The sequence below is a fragment of the Heterodontus francisci genome, chromosome 13, assembly GCF_036365525.1.
Source record: "Heterodontus francisci isolate sHetFra1 chromosome 13, sHetFra1.hap1, whole genome shotgun sequence".
NCBI lineage: Eukaryota > Metazoa > Chordata > Chondrichthyes > Heterodontiformes > Heterodontidae > Heterodontus > Heterodontus francisci.
Genome location: NC_090383.1, coordinates 24,740,220 through 24,759,934, shown reverse-complemented (window position 1 = coordinate 24,759,934; position 19,715 = coordinate 24,740,220). Strand labels below are relative to the sequence as shown.

Genomic DNA, 19,715 nt, shown 5'->3' with positions numbered 1-19,715 from the left:
TGGAGAAACAAGCCGTAGCCTGCGCCCTAGACTCCAGGAACACCAGGCCTTCTCCTAACACAGTGAATGAGGCAAGTTAGCTATCATCAAACATGCTCAACTCAATAACCATTGCATCGAATGGTCCAATTCCAACCTCATCTCATTCATTGCACACTGGCATACAGGACGTGTCAGGGAGGCTATGGAGATCTATCAACACTGCACTGTCCCTTAAGACAGTCTGCTCATCAGTGATATTTGGCTACCCCTACTCAAGAAACACAGCCAACATATCCTAACAAGAGTAATAGTATGTGTTGACTTACCATGGGACACAATAGCTGACAGCAACAAGAACAATAGCATGTACTGACCTATCACTGAACACAGTTAGCCGACCAATAGCAGCAAGTTCAAGAATATGTAATGGCCTATCAGCAGTAAGATCCTGCCCACATTCCCATTTTCTACCACATGTAAATCCACTGTTTCCACCCATTCCTGTTCCTCTTCCAGACAACGGGAAAAGTACGTTGCCCGACATGTTAAGGCCTGCCAGTTCTTCGAAGCATTTTTTCGAGGAAACAACTGCTCTTTTTAGGGCAAATTCACATGGTGTAAAACTGTAAAATCATCTTACTCAACTCTAATTCTCAAAAAGCTCAGTACCATGCAGCACAAAGTAGTCTGCTTCATCATTAACCCATCCACCACCTTCAACATCCACTCCATCCACCATCGGCGCACCGTGGCTGCAGTGTGTACAATGCAAGGCATCTTAGACTGCCTCTCCCAAACTCACGATCTCTACCACTTAGAAGGACAAGGGCAACAAGCGCATGGGAACACCATTGCCTCCAAGATCCCATCCAAATTGCACACCATCTTGACTTTGGCATATATTGTCGTTCCTTTTTTTTATTATTCATTCATGAGATATGGGCGTCGCTGGCTAGGCCAGCATTTATTGCCCATCCCTAATTGCCCTTGAGAAGGTGGTGGTGAACTGCCTTCTTGAACCACTGTAGTCCATGTGAGGTAGGTACACCCACAATGCTGTTCGGAAGGGATTTCCAGGATTTTGGCTCAGCGACAGTGAAGGAACGGTGATATAGTTCCAAGTTGCGATGGTGCGTGACTTGGAGGGGAACTTGCAGGTGGTGTTCCCATGCATTTGCTGCACTTGTCCTTCTAGTTGGTAAAGGTCGCGAGTTTGGAAGGTGCTGTCTAAGGAGCCTTGGTGCATTGCTGCAGTGCTTCTTGTAGATGGTACACACTGCAACCACTGTGTGTCGGTGGTGGAGGGAGTGAATGTTTGTGGATGGGGTGCCAATCAAGCGGGCTGCTTTGTCCTGGATGGTATCGAGCTTCTTGAGTGTTGTTGGAGCTGCACCCATCCAGGCAAGTGGAGAGTATTCCATCACTCTCCTGACGTGCCTTGTAGATGGTGGACTGGCTTTGGGGAGTCAATAGGTGAGTTACTCGCTGCAGGATTCCTAGCCTGTGACCTCCTCTTGTAGCCATGGTATTTATATGGCTACTCCAGTTCAGTTTCAGGTCAATGGTAACCCCCAGGGTGTTGATAGTGGGGGATTCAGCAATGGTAATGCCATTGAATGTCAAGGGGAGATGGTTAGATTCTCTCTTGTTGGAGATGGTCATTGCCTGGCACTTGTATGGTGCGAATGTTACTTGCCACTTCTCAGCTCAAGCCTAGATATTGTACAGGACCTGCTGCATTTTTACACGGACTGCTTCAGTATCTGAGGAGTCACAAATGGTGCTGAGCATTGTGCAATCATCAGCGAACGTCCCCACTTCTGACCTTATGATTGAAGGAAGGTCATTGATGAAGTAGCTGAAGATGGTTTAGCCAAGGACACTACCCTGAAGAACTCCTGCAGTAACGTCCTGGGGCTGAGATGATTGACCTCCAACAACCACAACCATCTTCCTTTGCGCTAGGTACGATTCCAACCAGTGGAGAGTTTTCCCCCTGATTCCCATTGACTCCAGTTTTGCTGGGGCTCCTTGATGCCATACTCGGTCAAATGCTGCTTTGATGTCAAGGGCTGTCACTCTCACCTCACCTCTGGAGTTCAGCTTTTTATCCATGTTTGAACCAAGGCCAATTCAGGAGCTGAGTGACCCTGGCAGAACCCAAACTGTCACTGGACAGGTTATTGACACCTTCCATCACTTTACTGATGATTGAGAGTAGACTGATGGGGCGGTAATTGGCCAGGTTGGACTTGTCCTGCTTTTTGTATACAGGGAATACCTGGGCAATTTGCCACATTGCCGGCTAGATGCCAGTGTTGTAGCTGTACTGGAGCAGCTTGGCTAGGGGCGTGGCAAGTTCTGGAGCACAGGTCTTCAGTACTATTGCCGGAATATTGTCAGGGCCCATAGCTTTTTCGGTATGCAGTGTCTTCAGTCGTTTCTTGATATCACGTGGAGTGAATCGAAGTGGCTGAAGTCTGGCATCTGTGATGCTGGGGACGTCAGGAGGAGGCAAGATGGATCATCAACTCAGCACTTCTGGCTGAAGATTGTTGCAAATGCTTCTGCCTTATCTTAAGCACTGATATGCTGGGCTCCCCCATCATTGAAGATGGGGATGTTTGTGGAGTCACCTTCTCCAGTAAGTTGTTTAATTGTCCACCACCATTCACGGCTGGATGTGGCAGCACTGCAGAACTTAGATCTGATCCGTTGGTTATGGGATCGCTTAGCTCTGTCTTTGGCATGCTGCTTATGCAGTTTGACATGCAAATAGTCCTGTGTTGTAGCTTCACCAGGTTGACACCTCATTTTGAGGTATGCCTGGTGCTGCTGCTGGCATGCCCTCCTACATTCTTCATTGAACCAAGGTTGGTCTCCTGGCTTGTTTTGCATTGCTAGATCTGTTCGAAATCTATCCCATTTAGCACGGTGATAGTGCCACACAACACGATGGACAGTATCCTCAATGTGAAGGCAGGACTTCGTCTCCACAAGTACTGTGCGGTGGTCGCTCCTACCAATACAGTCATGGACAGATGCATCTGCGGCAGGGAGATTGGTGAAGACGGGGTCAAGTATGTTTTTCCCTTTTGGTTCCCTCACCACCTGCCACAGAGCTATTCTAGCAGCGATGTCCTTTAGGATTCGGCCAGCTTGGTCAGTAGTGGTCCACCGCGCCACTCTTGGTGATGGACATTGAAGTCCCCCACCCAGAGTACATTCTGTGCCCTTGCCACCCTCAGTACTTCCTCCAAGTGGTGTTCAACATGGAGAAGTACTGACTCATGAGCTGAGGGAGGGCGGTAGGTAGTAATCAGTAGGAGGTTTCCTTGTCCATGTTTGACCTGATGCCATGAGACATCAAGGGGTTTGGAGTCAATGTTGAGGACTCCCAGGGCAACTCCCTCCCTACTATATACCACTGTGCCGCCACCTCTGGGATAGCGATGCCAGTGTCTGGGACATTGTCTGTGCGGTATGATTCCGTGAGTATGACTATGTCAGGCTTGACTAGTCTGTGGGACAGCTCGCCCAACTTTGGCACAAGCTACCAGATGTTAGGAATGAAGACTTTGCAGGGTCGGCAGGGCTGGGTTTGCCTTAGTCGTTTCTGATGCCTAGGTCGATGCCGAGTGGTCCGTCTGGTTTCATTCCTTTTTATTGACTTCGTAGTGGTTTGATACCACTGAGTGGTTTGCTAGGCCATTTCAGAGGGCATGTAAGAGTCAACCACATTGCTGTGGGTCTGGAGTTACATGTAGGCCAGACCAGGTAAGGACAGCAGATTTCCTTTCCTAAAGGACATTAGTGAACCAGATGGGTTTTTACAACATTAGACTAGTTTTTTAATTTGATATTTTTTATTAATTGAATTCAAATTCCACTTTCTGCTGTGGTGGGATTCGAACCAATGTCCCCAGAGTACTATCCTGGGTCTCTGGGTTACTAGTCCAGTTACAATACCACTATGCTACCGCCTCCCCTTTATCTTTGCTGGGTCAAAATCCTGGAACCCCTTACCTAATAGCACTGTGGGAGTACCTTCACCAGATGGACTAAAGCGATAAAAAAGGTGGCTCACCACCACCTGCTCAGGGACAGACAATAAATGCTGGTTTTGCTAGTGACACCCATATACAAATAAATTGATTTTTAGAAACCTTAATGACAGATACTGGTCATTTTTAGTAAGTATGCCTTGTTCGTTTGTAACTGATGTCAGGGAAACTATTCACTGCATGTTGCTGTGGCCCAACTCAGCTTCAAACGAGTACTTCAGAACAGATTAGATAATGGTGTCATCATCAATATTTATAACAAAACATCAACATCCTGTATTTATTTTGTTTCAGGATTCAGCCTCTACTACTAATTCCTTCCCCAGTGCTTACTGCTTTTTATTGCAGCAATGGGGAGTATTTGGAGCTGAACCTGAGTATTGAAATATTAGTTATTTAATATTTCAATGAATTATTCAGAAATCGAAAAACTTTGCTTTTTGGCAGAGCTCTAATTTCCCACAAATGCACAAAAATTTAGACTGTTAGATTTTAATCTGAGCTATTCCAACAAGCAATGGATTAATGGCTCTTAGTTTCTGAAACCCTTATTCAGTTGTTCACGTAAAAAGAGGAAGGGATTTATTTGCATTTAGTGCATAGCCTTAGAAAGTTTGACATATGAAAAGAAGTCTTTTTTTTCAAAATCTCTTAGGTGTGGAAAGACGACTCAGATTCCTCAGTTTATCCTGGATGACACTCTCAATGGTTATCCAGGGACAGTGGCAAACATTGTATGTACTCAGCCTCGAAGGATTTCTGCTATTTCTGTCGCTGAGCGTGTAGCCAAAGAGCGGATTGAGAGACTAGGAGGAAGTGTAGGATACCAGATTAGACTTGAAAGTGTGAAGGTTGGTATATGTTTACCAAATAAGCAATATTTTCAGTGCCATGCTGTGTGTTTTTAGATTTTTTTTGTTGCAAGGTAGGATGAAGAATATCAGTTAGCTCTTAATGTACAGTATGCACTTTAACTGCTGAGTCACTCGTGTTCTGTGGATCTGTAGCTTTGTGCATTGTGATCTTTTCTAGACTGGTGCTGCTGCTCGCTGACAAACAGGAGGCACTGTCCTCCCGGCTGTTTTAATCCAGAAAGCCAGTTGTTGAAGGATAAAACTAGAGCCAACCTTTACTTAGTTTCACATTTATTGTACAGAATAAAAGGATTATAAACATGTAACTCCTAACTTAACCCCCAAACAGTTTCAGTAATTGTCTCCTAATATATGCTCAAGTAAGATTAATTAACACCCTCCACCAGGATATAATGAAACACAATTGATATGCAATTAACAGATTCCCGTCTTTCTCTTGAAATAAGACTGAGAGAGTTTAACAGGCGCAACCAAAATTTCAAAACAAATAAAAATAAATTCCATATGCTGTACAAAGTATTAGATTACAAGATACCTCTCCCCTAGGCCTCCTAGTAATTTCTTTGTACAAGCATTTTTTTTTTTGCAGCAAAAATTGCAGCAAGTTTAAAAAAAAAAAAATTTCTGCCTTGATGTAAAGTGCTTTGGAACCTCATGAGGTCATGAAAGGCAGTCTTTTCCTGTTGTGATTACAGAGGAGCCTTTTGATATCATGCTTAATGTCCTTACTTTTTCATCTCGAGAGTTCTCTTTATACTCCTACAATCCCTTTCAATCTCATTTAGTATATGATTGTACCTCTGCTTGCGTTTTCTCTGTTTTTGCCTGTTTTTATCCTCATTCCCGATATTATTGGCATTTTCATCCATTTTGGAGATTGCTTGTTGAATTTACATTTACTTTGCTTGGGTGCATTCTGTATAATCATAATATTGTAGAAGTGTTCTATTTTTCTTCAATGGAGATGATTTTCAGCAATAAATTCCAGTTAATTTCTTGTAGTTGTTTGCTCATGCCTTTGAATTTGTGTTTTTAAGCATCTATATATGTGTGTGAAAAGGGATTTTCTACTCTTTGATCCCAAATAAGCATTGTGTATCTTAGAAACTCATTTATTGTAATTATATTTTCAGTCCGCCTCTACCAGGTTGCTTTACTGCACTACAGGAGTGTTACTCAGACGGCTGGAGGCAGATCCAGATCTCCTAGGTGTGTCGCATGTTATTGTAGATGAAGTTCACGAAAGAACAGAGGAAAGGTAATTCTCTTTTTCATTTTGCACCAGCTCACTGAATTTTAATACAGTATTAGTGCAAGAAGCCACCAAAGTAGAAGAGAATTCAAGAATGGTGGACAGTTTGGATTTTAAAACAATAGTACTTGTGGAAAGAGGGATAGACTGAGGGAAAGTAAGGCGTTCCAATTTTGAAGTAGTAAAGCAGGAGGCTGCAGTGAATCTTGATTTCAAGGCAGTGGGGATTGTAGGGAGGGGAAGATGTGTTTTGGAGAACATGTTTGGAGTTTAGGGAGAACAAAAGAGAAAAGTGCAGAGCAGCATTGGCCGTAGTGGTGGTGGTAGAATAAGGAGAGAGGAGAATAGTTGCAATAGATGGAAACAGAGCTCAGAGGCTTAGAAGCAGGAAAGATGTTTTCACTTGTGGGGGGAGCCAAAACTCGGGGCTTTGTATGTAAAATAATAACCAATAAATCCAATAGGGAATTTAGGAGAAATTTCTTTACCCAGAATGATGAGAATGTGGAACTTGCTACCAAATGGAGTGGTTGAAGCGAATAGCATAGATGCATTTAAGGGGACTCAAGATCAGCACATGAGAGAGAAAGGAATAGAGGGATGGATGTATTGATATGGTTAGATGAAAAAGAGTGGGACCCAGCTATTCACAATATATATTAATGACTTAGATGAGGGAACTAAATGTAATATCTCCAACTTTGCAGATGACACAAAACTGGGTGGGAGGGTGAGTTGTGAGGAGGATGCAGAGAGGCTTCAGGGTGATTTGCACAAGTTAAATGAGTGGGCAAATGCATGGCAGATGCAGTATAATGTGGATAAATTTGAGGTTATCCACTTTGGTAGCATAAACAGGAAGGCAGATTATTATCTGAACGGCTATAAACTGAGAGAGGGGAATATGCAGAGAGACCTGGGTATTCTCGTACACCAGTCGCTGAAGGTAAGCATGCAGGTCCAACAGGCGGTAAAAAAGGCAAATGGTATGTTGGCCTTTATAGCGAGAGGATTCGAGTACAGGAGCAGGGATGTCTTGCTGCAATTATACAGGGCCTTGGTGAGGCCACACCTGGACTATTGTGTGCAGTTTTGGTCTCCTTATCTGAGCAAGGATGTTCTTTCTATAGAGGGAGTGCAGCGAAGGTTTACCAGATTGATTCCTGGGATGGTGGGACTGACAGATGAGGAGTGATTAAGTCAGTTAGGATTATATTCGCTGGAGTTCAGAAGAGTGAGGGAGGATCTCATAGAAACCTATAAAATTCTAACAGGACTTGACAAGGTAGATGCAGGAAGGATGTTCCCGATGGTGGGGGAGTCCAGAACCAGGGGTCATAGTCTAAGGATACGGGGTAAACCTTTCAGGATTGAGATGAGGAGAAATCTCTTCACCCAGAGAGTGGTGATCCTGTGGAATTCGTTACCTCAGAATGCAGTTGAGACCAAAACATTGTATGTTTTCAAGAAGGAGTTAGATATAGCTCTTGGGTTTAATGGGATCAAAGGATATGGGGGGAAAGCGGGAACAGGTTACTGAGTTGGATGATCAGCCATGATCATAATGAATGATGGAGCAAGCTCGAAGGGCCAAATGGCCTACTCCTGCTCCTATTTTCTATGTTTCTATGTAAATTCTATGTAATTCTGTGTCTAAGTGAGAGATGGATCATCTGTCAGACACCAAGCCTTTCATTGTCCCCTGTTCACAGTGCATCCTGAAATAGTAAAGTAGTCATGAAGTATTAGCTTTGGGTTTTTAGAGAATACTAACAGCAATTCTAGTACATGAACTTTGTTGCATGATGTCCAGTAGTTTAATTTAAGCTATTTACTTACAGGGGTCTATACCTAAGGGGCTCACCATTAGGCCTCTTGCAGTAAACTGCTTATTGAATTTAACAGTCTGATGCCACCAACTGAGAACCATTTATAGACCAAAGCAGCTAATATCATTTTATTTAGTTTCTCAACCGTCCATCCACTACCAAGGTTTCCAGACAGTTCCTTAGTTCAGTGTAACCATATGATTGTCATTGTATCTTGGGTTACATGGTTACCATTCCAATATCCCCATGCTCCTAGCCCATCTCCAGTCCATAGCCATCTATTGCGCCTCTTCTGGTCCAAGGAAAGGCCGGGAGAAGGAGCAGTGAATGCGTCTGGTGCTGGGAGGGTGACAAGCAACCGTCTCCGCAACGAGGAAAGCCTACCCGAGAAGGAGAAGAAAGGGGAGGCAGCTGCAACCCAACACCTACCCTGTGCCCGGAAACCCCCCCCCCCCCTCTACAGACAGAATCAATGGAGGAGGAGGCAGCAAATGGGCAAACTGGTCAGTGGCAAGTGGTACCAAGGAAAACCACAAAGAAGAAACCTCCAAAAAAGGAACAGGCCACCACCCAAACTAGTGACGAGGAGTCTACTGGCTGAGACAGACTACGGCAGCAGCTCCTCATTGGACGCGGAAGTGCCGGAATGTGAAGCGGCAGAACTCAAAGGAGCTGGAAGATAAATCCCCCCAGCTCCGGGCACTGGAAACCCCAAATCCAAGGCGCCAAACCCAGTGAGATGCCCAGTGCACCCCAGCTCTGGGATACCAAGAGCAATGAAGCGTCTGGTGCATTCCAGCTCTGGGAAGTCAGGAGCAGTGATGTCTTCGAGGAAGAACAGAGGGGAAAGACACCACCAGCAGAGGATAGCCCAAGCCTTGCTGCCTACAAGACCCCCCACCAATGTCACCCCAGCAGAACAAACCCCCCCATGAGTGACCAGGCGGGGTCTCTGAGCCCAATTAATGTGAAACAGCTTGTCTACACTATGGGTATGCAGGAACATACCCAAGGACTGGGACTAGCAAGGACAACTGGTGTGGGGAGCAACACCCAACCTGAAAATGGGTATAAAGATTCCTTCGATTAACGTGTGTAGCGTTAAATCCAGTACGTGATGTGTTTCGACCTTGGACTACCTCACCAAGGTCAAAGCCGACCTGCTATTTCTGCAGGAGTGTGGAATACCGCACCTCAGCACCTACAGGCAATGGTCGCGATGGTGGTCGCACAGGCCATCAGTCTGGTCAGGCGGAAATGATTCCCATTCCTCCGGCCTGGTTATTCTGCTGCGGGGAGGCAACCTCATCATCTCCGAAGTTAAGGAGATGGTGGGCGGTCATCTCCTCGTAGCAGATGTAATGTACAACAATGCTCGGCTGCAGTTGATCAACGTGTACGCCCTGGCTCAATGCAGCGAGCAGCTGACTGTTTTCCAGCAGCTCCCACTGCTGCTGGCAACATTCAGGCCGGTCATTTTTGGCGGTGACTTCAACTGCATCATTAACGCAACTGGATGGTCCGGCAGGGACGACAGCAAACTGGACACTATGTCCAGATTCCGAATGGAAACCGTAAAAGATTCCAGGCTGTACGACGTCTTCAGCAACCCTGCAGACGGAGCGCAGCATAGATACACCTGGTCAAGACCAGATGGGTCTGCCCATTCCAGGATTGACTTCCTGTTTGTGTCCCATGCTTTCATGGTCAGATCCACTGACGTCAAGCTGGTGTTTTTCTCTGACCACTGCCTCTTACTGTCGACTGTCACTTGCAGGATGACCAGCGGGTTGGCAGGGGGACATGGACACTCAATGCTACACTGCTAACCCCAGAAAGCGTTGAGGAACTCAAAAGGGATTACTAAGGTTGGAGAACCGTGAAACCCCTCTTTGAGTCTCTGGTGCACTGGTGGGAGGCGATCAAGCAGAACATCAAGAGGTTCTTTATCTTCAAAGGCATTCAGAGGGTGAGAGAGAGACAGAGGGAAATGTCCCGACTCCAGAAAAGAATGCAAAATCTGCTCTGGCTGCAGTCGATGGGGGTCGAGGTCAAGGAGGATCTCCAAGAGGTGAAGAGTCAGCAGGTCTCGCTCTTTTCCATGGAGGCCTCCAAGATCATGTTCCGGTCCAGAGTCCGCTCCGTTGAGCAGGATGAGATGTGCTCGCGTTTCTTCTTCCAAAAGGTACACAGAGAGAGCTCTGTGATCAGTGAAGAGGATGGCTCCGTAATGTCTTTGCAGTTTGACTTATTAAGGATTAGCAAATCCTTTTATGCTGGGCTGTACGATGTGAAGCCCACGAACAGCACGACCTCCCAGTCCTTCCTGTCATCTATCAAGGAGGTCTTAGATGACAGCATGCGGGAGAGACTGGACAAGCCGCTAACTCTGGATGAGCTGACAAAGGCTGTCAGGTCCTTCAAGACGAGTAAAACTCCCGGAAGCGATGGCTTACCGGTTGAGTTGTATTTGGCTCTGTGGGAGTGGATAGGCCCAGACCTGCTGGAAGTATACGGGAGATGCTTCTGGCCGGCAGCATGCTGGAATCCATGAGGAAAGGCATCATCACCCTCATCTACAAGCGGAAGGGGACGAGGGCGGAAATCTAAAATTGATGGCCCATCTCACTGCTTAATGTTGACTACAAGATTCTGTCCAAAGTCATCGCTAATCAAGTCAAGTCTGCTCTGGAGTTGGTGATTCACCCTGACCAGACTTGTACTGTACCCGGCAGGAAGATCTCTTATAGTCTTGCGCTATTCAGGGATACGATCGCCTCTGTATGCGTGCAATTCTAGTCGCCACACTACCAGAAGGACGTGGAGGCCTTGGAGAGGGTACAGAGGAGGTTTACCAGGATGTTGCCTGGCCTGGAGGGCATTAGCTATGAGGAGAGGTTGGAAAAACTCGGATTGTTTTCACTGGAACGACGGAGGTGGAGGGGTGACATGATACAGGTTTACAAAGTTATGAGCGGCATGGACAGAGTGGATAGTCAGAAGCTTTTTCCCAGGGTGGAAGAGTCAGTTACTAGGGGACATAGGTTTAAGGTGCGAGGGGCAAAGTTTAGAAGGGATGTGCGAGGCAAGTTTTTTACACAGAGGGTGGTGAGTGCCTGGAACTTGCTGCCAGGGAGCTGGTGGAAGCAGATACGATAGCGACATTTAAGAGACATCTTGACAAATATATGAATAGGAAGGGAATAGGGGGATATGGGCCCCGGAAGTGCAGAAGGTGTTAGTTTCGGCAGGCTTGGAGCGCCGAATGGCCTGTTCCTGTGCTGTACTGTTCTTCTTTGTATGGGACAGGAGGGTGGACACCTGCCTTATCAGCTTGGACCAGGAGAAGGCCTTTGACAGGATATCACACACATACATGATGGACTTGCTCTCCAGAATGGGGTTTGGGGAGAGAATCTGCAATTGGATCAAACTGCTCTACACAAACATCAGTAGCATAGTATCAATCAGTAAGTGGGAATCAGAACGTTTCCTGATCAAATCTGGAGTCAGACAGGGCTGTCCTCTCTCCCCTGTCTTGTTTGTTTGCTGTATCAAAGCTTTTGCTGAGTCCATTAGGAATGATGCGAGCATAAGAGGGGTGACAATCCCAGGCAGCGGAGGCACTCGGGTCAAAGCCTCCCTGTACATGGACGACGTCGCCGTCTTTCTGCTTGGATCCGCATCTGCGACCAGTTCAAACTGACCTCGGGAGCCAAAGTTAACCACGGCAAGAGTGAGGCCATGCTCTTTGGGAACTTGGCCGACCGATCCTTTGTTCCCTTCACCGTCAGGTCAGACTACCTGAAGGTGCTGGGCCATGGTTCGAGCAGCCGGAGCGTGCGCCAAAACCTGGAAGGAGCGAGTAGCCAGGGTACACCATAAACTGAGCATGTGGTGGCAGCGTTCTCTCTCCATTGTGGGTAAGAACCTGGTCATCAGGTGTGAGGCACTCACGTTGTTGCTGTATGTGGCGCAGGTCTGGCCCATACCCCACTGCTGTGCCATGGTGGTCACCTGAGCCATTTTCCACTTAATCTGGAGATGCAAAATGGACCTGGTCCGGAGGGAGACGATGTTCAAACCTCTGGATAAGGGTGGGAAAAATGTACCCAACATCCCCTTCATCCTGATGACCGCCTTTGTGTGTGGCTGCATCTAGTTGTGCGTAGAGCCCCAGTATGCAAACACCAAGTGTCACTATGTGCTGAGGTTCTATCTGTCCCCGGTGTTGCGAAGGATGGGTCTGGTCGCATTGCCACGGAACGCTCCATCCAGTTGGATCATGCCGTACCATTTATCCTTCTTGGAAAAGTTTCTGCGGAAAATCACCTTTGACCAACAATCCATCAGGCAGTGTTCTGCCTGGAATGTCCTCCAGGCCCTACGGGATAAGGAGATGGTGGATCCTGTCAGATGGTTCCCTGAGCAGACTGCTAAAGTCATTTGGCAGAATGCCTCATCACCAGAATTTTCAAACAAGAACCAAGACGTACCTTGGCTGGTGGTGAGAAGGGCCCTCCCCGTCAGATCTTTCCTGCACGCCCAGAGTCTCACCCCCTCCGCATGCTGCACTTGAGGTGGCTGTGGTGGGGAAGAGACTGTTGCCCACCTCCTTCTGGAATGTGTCTTTGCTAAGCAGGTGTGGAAAGAGATGCAGTGGTTTTTGTCGAGTCTCATCCCAAGCGGCTCTGTGACACAGGAGTCTGTGCTCTACGGGCTGTTCCCAGGGACGCACACTGAGATAGACATCAAATGCTGCTGGTGAAAGACGCACTTTGGTCTGCCCGAAAGTTGCTGGTCTTCCAGTGCAAAGTTGTCCACGACCGAGTGTTGCAGACTGGCACATTCCAAGGTCCAGGTCTACGTGCTGAGGTACGCACTAAGGCTTGGGGCATCTGCTGCAAAGGCTCAATGGGGAATGACCACTGTGTAAGGTCCTACTGCCATAGTGAGAGGCTGGATCCATGGGAAACCCCTCGGGCTGTATACGCCAAATGTGGGTTTTCTGTAAAATGTACATGGCATACAAAATGGAATGGAAGGGTTGTGAGGCAACTCACATCTGTGTTGAAGAAAACGGATTTCTTTTGCACTTTTTGGAATATCAACTTGAACTGTTCTGTTATGTATTTTTTTACAGATTTTTATGAATAATGTATATTTTTGGGGAAACAAAAGTGATTTAGCTATATGCTGAGGAAATAATTAGATTTTAATCTTTGAAAGTTTCTGTGTGCAAGACAGTAATAATGCTTCAGGGGCAAGGTCTCATAATTGATGAGGTTCACTATTTGGGATAGTTCAGACAGATTTTTTTTTAAAATTCGTTCATGGGATGTGGGCGTCACTGGCCAGGCCAGCATTTATTGCCCATCCCTAATTGCCCTTGAGAAGGTGGTGGTGAGCTGCTGCCTTGAACCGCTGCAGTCCATTTGGGGTAGGTATACCCACAGTGCTGTTAGGAAGGGAGTTCCAGGATTTTGACCCAGCGACAGTGAAGGAACGGCGATATAGTTCCAAATCAGGATGGTGCGTGACTTGGAGGGGAACTTGCAGGTGGTGGTGTTCCCATGTATTTGCTGCCCTTGTCCTTGTTGGTAGAGGTTTGGAAGGTGCTGTCTAAGGAGCCTTCGTGCATTGCTACAGTGCATCTTGTAGATGGTGCACACTGCTGCCACTGTGCGTCAGTGGTGGAGGGAGTGAATGTGTGTAGATGGGGTGCCAATCAAGCGGGCTGCTTTGTCCTGGGTGGTATCGAGCTTCTTGAGTGTTGTTGGAGCTGCATCCATCCAGGCAAGTGGAGAGTATTCCATCACACCCTTGACTTGTGCCTTGTAGATGGTGGACAGGCTTTGGGGAGTCAGGAGGTGAGTTACTCGCCTCAGGATTCCTAGCCTCTGTCCTGCTCTTGTAGCCACGGTGTTTATATGGCTACTCCAGTTCAATTTCTGGTCAATGGTAGCCCCTAGGATGTTGATAGTGGGGGATTCAGTGATGGTAATGCTGTTGAATGTCAAGGGGCGATGGTTAGATTCTCTCTTGTTGGAGATGGTCATTGCCTGGCACTTGTGTGGTGCGAATGTTACTTGCCACTTCTCAGCCCAAGCCTGGATATTGTCCAGGTCTTGCTGCATTTCTGCACGGACTGCTTCAGTATCTGAGGAGTCACGAATGGCGCTGAACATTGTGCAATCATCAGCGAACATCCCCACTTCTGACCTTATGATTGAAGGAAGGTCACTGATGAAGCAGCTGAAGATGGTTGGCCTAGGACACTACCCTGAGGAACTCCTGCAGTGATGTCCTGGAGCTCAGATGATTGACCTCCAACAACCACAACCACAAGATAAATGCAGCATATGCTTCATACTACTTCACTGCCCATCAAGAAGGAGGTTTTACCTGAATTGCTTTGTAATGCCTCTTTTAATATCTGTAAGTTGGGAAGTGTAATTGAGACACAGCTGAAGGTTGCTGATATTGTACAAGGCCATTGGGTCTTTGATCAGGTATCTTGCAATAATGACCTGTGTATAATAGAAAGCCTTGGTTATTCTACCTCTAGCTCTCCTGACATTCATGGATGAGTTTCTGAGGAGAATAGCAAACTCCTAATCTTAGCTAGGATGTTGGGTGCAGAAGGAAGGACGGGCACATCCTTAGCCATCTCCCTGCCCTCTTACCCACAAGAAACCAAATCCAGAATGAATAACAGCAAGATGAACTGGGAACACTGTTTTGGAACTAACTGTACTATGATGCAGTTGGGAGTGGTGGAATAAAGGGGTAAAATTGCCTAATTTTTTTAAAAATCGCTAATGGAACTGAAATGATCCTAGTCAAAAATGAACAGTAAAATAGGTTGATGATAAAGCTCTTTATCTCCACCCTGTGGAGGCAATGAAAAGAAATTAGCATGCATTTTCAAGTGTTTTACTTGAGCTTGTTCGTGGTAGCTGTTAATGTAATTTCATGTTTGGCGATTGGGCTGAACCCTTTTAGATCCTACAGTGGGGTAGTGCTCAGCTTCCACAGAATCTTCCATTGATCAACCATGAAGAGATTTTGAAATCAGTTGACTTAGAGACATCTTTTAAGTTACCTTGGTGACCTTAGTGCACCTTCCCTCCTATGATATGTAGTTGTTTCCGTCTCTTGTCACTGCAGACTATTCCATGCTCTTTTATGGCCTCTACTATGTTGTCTACTCCTGTAGCACTAACCTCGCTTGGTTGCACTTCTACCTGTCCCAACATAGCCAGTAACGCTGCCTTCTGCCCCTACGCCCAGTCACTTAAGAGGTGCACCTTGTTGACCTCATCCAATTGCATGGTGTGTGTATAGTAATGACACCCAGCTCCATCTCTGTACCAGCACTCTACTTGCTTGCCCAGCATAAGGTCATTAATGAACAAGAGCTTTCTCCAACTTAACATGGACAAAATCAAAGCCATCCTATTTGGTTCCTGACACAAACTCCGTACTCTTGCTTTTGGTTGTATCCCACTCCCTGGTTGCTGTTCAGTCTGAACTTGGTGTGCAAGCTCTGTATTCTGTTTGATTCCAGGTTGAACTTCAAAGCCACACCCTAGCAATCACCAAGACCACCAACTCTCACCTCCACAACATTACCCCAATTTCACCCCCACAGGCTGTAGCATCGCTGCACAACTTCATGATCTCCACCTCAGCTAATACAAAGCTGTCCTTGCTGGCTTCCCAAGTTCTACTCACCAAAAAACTATAATTTGCCCTAAACTCCACCACCACAATATATCCTGCATTTAAGTCTTGCTTCTGTAACACCCCTGTCCTCACCATTCTCTACTGGCCTCTTGCCTTGCAGTGCATTGAATTCAAAATCCTTGCCTACAATCCCTACAAGACTTTGCCTCCCCACCTCTGCAACCTTCAACAGCCCTATGTGCCAGTGTGCTTCATTTGCCCTTCACTTGCCTCTCCCTCGTGTCTTCACCGAAAACCTTCATCCAACACCCTCGACCTTGCAAATCTCTCTCCTTCAAAAACACGCTCAAAACGTAACTTTATGATTATCGGTCAGTCCCCTCTGATAACTTTTCGGATCTAGTTTCTTAGTGTCCAGTTTTGCCTCTGTGAAGTGCTTTGGAACAATATGTTAAACGTGTGATTATAAATGCAGATTATCAATGTTGAGGAATCTGGTGTAGAATGATGTCCAGGACTAGGATTTGGATTCTAGTGCTGGTAGTTACAGAACAGTCCCAGACCCTTAGTAATAAATAAGACTGGTCTGGAAATATATTTAGCCTCTGAGTGCTATTCTTTTTCATTATTTCCAGAGGGTGGAGATAAAGAGCATGCTCTACTGTTGTGTTTCCACCAACTAAACTACATGCATTCCAATCCATTTTTTAAATGTTCAGGAGGCATTTAATATGCCTTTATGTTTATACTTGGATAGCTTATACTACAGAGCCTTGGTCAGGCCCCATCTAGTCTACTACTTACATTTTTAGGCACTGGGCTTCGAAGGTCGAGCGCAGATCCACGAGAATGATATCAGGACCTAGAGGGTCAATTTATGAGGGCAGTTTGTATAAACCCGGAGTATAACAGACTGAGGGGTGATCTGTCAGGTGCTTATGATGTTAAAAGGATCAATCGGGTAGATAGGAAGAAACTAATTCCTCTAGTGGGGAATCAAGAACAAGGGGACATAATAAAATTAAAGTCAGACAATTCAGAAGAGAAATCAGGAAGCATTTTTTCACAATAGGATGGGATAATTTTGGAACTCTTTTTTTTTTTCTATCCACCCCCAAAAGACTATGGATGCTGGGGCAATTGGAGCTTTCAAGATTGAGATTGATTTTTTTTTTGATAAGGGTATCAAGGGATATGGAGTTTCGGCAGGAAAATGGAGTGGAGGTGCACATCTTCCATGATCTAATTCAGGGGTTCTCAACTGGGAGTCCACGAGAAGGTCGTAAGGGATTTTTCAAAAGTTTAGCCGACTGTGGTCTCCTTCCCGCCATTCTCAATGTCTGCATTGCGAGTGGATGACATCATACGGCAGCATGCGTCTCAGTTAAAAAAAAAAAGACTATTGAATAAACAGACGGCTGTGAAGGGAGTTTGTGAAGGAAATCTGTGTGAAAAGAAGATGCCCCCCACAGCTCCCCCCCCCCCCCCCCCCCCCCCGCCCCCAGAAATGGGAGATGAATCCGACGGTAACAGGGTGTCAGTGAATTGAAGCCGAACATATCTCTGGGCCGATAGGTTTTCCTCTCCATAAAAAGATAGAGTTGACGGATCTAGGGGAGGGGTCCTGCTTGGCACTGGCGGTCCAGCATGTTTGCGGAAAGCACAATCCGTGGCTGGACAAGCGAGAAAATATTTGGAGACATCGAAGACACTTCAGTGTCTGGACAGAATTGTTGCTTAGCACTAGCAACAAGTTTCACATTGAATAATTACAACAGTAATAATATATGTACATAATTGTAAATTTTTCAACAGAAATAATACTTGTGTTACGGGGCACAGTGTAATTTTTATAACATGGTGAAGGTTGGGGGTGGGGTAGCAGCCTCGGAAGCAAAAAGGTTAAGAACCCCTGATCTGATTGAATGGTGGAGCAGACCTCACAGGCTGAATGGCCTGCTCCAGTTTCTAATGTTAGTAAATTTTACAGTTACGTGCTTTGTTAGAAATAGCACAGAACGCCATGGGTGCATATCTACGTCAATTATTACATATGCTGTTAGGAATGTCAAGTTATGAACATATGAGAAGGAGGAATATGAAAAGATATTCTCACATACTGACTTGTAAAATTCATAATTCATCGGTATGTCTTGTTATCTATGGTCTCTCTATTGAAGTAATAGTAAAATGATTGAAATAGCAACTTCTCGATGAATTTTTAGCATAGAGTCATAAAGTCATAGAGTTATACAGCACAGAAACAGGCTCTTCGGCCCATCATGTCTGTGCCGCCCATCATGTCTGTGCCGGCCATCAAGCACCTAACTATTCTAATCCCATATTCCTGCACTTGGCCGGTAGCCTTGTATGTTATGGCTTTTCAAGTGCTCATCTAAATACTTCTTAAGTGTTGTGAGGGTTCCTGCCTCTACCACCACTTCAGGTTGTGCGTTCCATATTCCAACCACCCTCTGGGTGAAATTTTTTTTCCTCAAATCCCCTCTAAACCTCCTGCCCCTTACCTTAAATCTATGCCCCCTGGTTATTGAACCCTCCGCTAAGGGAAAAAGTCTCTTCCTATCTAACCTATCAATGCCCCTCATAATTTTGTATACCTCAATCGTGTCCCCTCTCATCCTTCTCTGTTCTAAGGAAAACAACCCTAGCCTTTTCAGTCTCTCTTCATAGCTGAAATGCCCTAGTCCAGGCAACATCCTGGTGAATCTCCTCTGCACCCTCTCCAGTGCAATCACATCCTTCCTATAGTGTGGTGCCCAGAACTGTACACAGTACTCCAGCTGTGGCCTAACCAGCATTTTATACAGCTCCATCATAACCTCCCTGCTCTTATGCTCTATGCCTCGGCTAATGAAGGCAAGTATCCCATATGCCTTCCTAACCACCTTATCTACCTGTGCTGCTGCCTTCAGTGATCTATGGACAAGTACACCAAGGTCCCTTTGCCCCCCTGTACTTCCTAGGGTCCTACCATCCATTGTATATTCCCTTGCCTTGTTAGTCCTCCCAAAATGCATCACCTCACACTTCTCAGGATTAAATTCCATTTGCCACAGCTGCACCCATCTTACCAGCCCATCTATATTGCCCTGTAATCTAAGGCTTTCCTCCTCGCTGTTTACGACACCACCAATTTTCGTGTCATCTGCGAACTTACTTATCATACCTCCTATATTCATGTCTAAATCATTAATGTACACTGCAAACAGCAAGGGTCCCAGCACCGATCCCTGTGGTACACCACTGGTCACAGGCTTCCACTCGCAAAAACAACCTTTGACCGTTACCCTCTGTTTCCTGCCACCAAGCCAATTTTGGATCCAATTTGCCAAATTGCCCTGGATCCCATGGGCTCTTACCTTCTGAACCAGTCTCCCATGCGGGACCTTATCAAAAGCCTTACTGAAGTCCATGTAGACTACATCAACTGCCTTACCCTCATCTACACATTTAGTCACCTCATAGAAAAATTCAATCAAGTTAGTTAGACACGATCTCCCCCTGACAAAGCCATGCTGACTATCCATGATTATTCTCTGCCTCTCCAAGTGGAGATTAATCCTGTCCGTCAGAATGTTTTCCAATCGTTTCCCAACCACTGATGTTAGACTCACCAGCCTGTAATTACCTGCTCTATCCCTGCTACCCTTCTTGAATAATGGTACCACATTCGCTGTCCTCCAGTCCTCTGACTCCTCTCCTGTGGCCAGAGAGGCTCTGAAAATTTGTGTCAGAGCCCCTGCTTTCACCTCCCTTGCCTCACATAACAGCCTGGGATACATCTCATCTGGGCCTGGGGATTTATCCACTTTTAAGCCTGCTAAAGCATCTAATACTTCCTTTCAATGTTAATATGTTCAAGTATATCGCAATTCCCCTCCCTGATCTCTACACTTACATCGTCATTCTCCACAGTGAAAACAGATAAAAAGTAATCATTTAAAACCTCACCTATGTCCTCCGGCTCCACACACACGTTGCCACTTTGGTCCTTAATGGGCTC

At 46.0% G+C, this 19,715-nt stretch overlaps 1 protein-coding gene across 2 annotated transcripts in view; it reads left to right on the top strand.

The window, feature by feature from the left end:
- The window catches only part of dhx57 (DEAH (Asp-Glu-Ala-Asp/His) box polypeptide 57), a 167,545-nt gene that overhangs the window by 51,390 nt on the left and 96,440 nt on the right, over positions 1-19,715 (top strand). For both annotated transcript variants that reach the window (XM_068044535.1, XM_068044536.1), the window contains exons 8-9: positions 4,702-4,897; positions 6,055-6,179. In XM_068044535.1, coding sequence (XP_067900636.1) covers positions 4,702-4,897; positions 6,055-6,179 — 321 coding nt within the window. The remainder of the gene's footprint in view (positions 1-4,701; positions 4,898-6,054; positions 6,180-19,715) is intronic.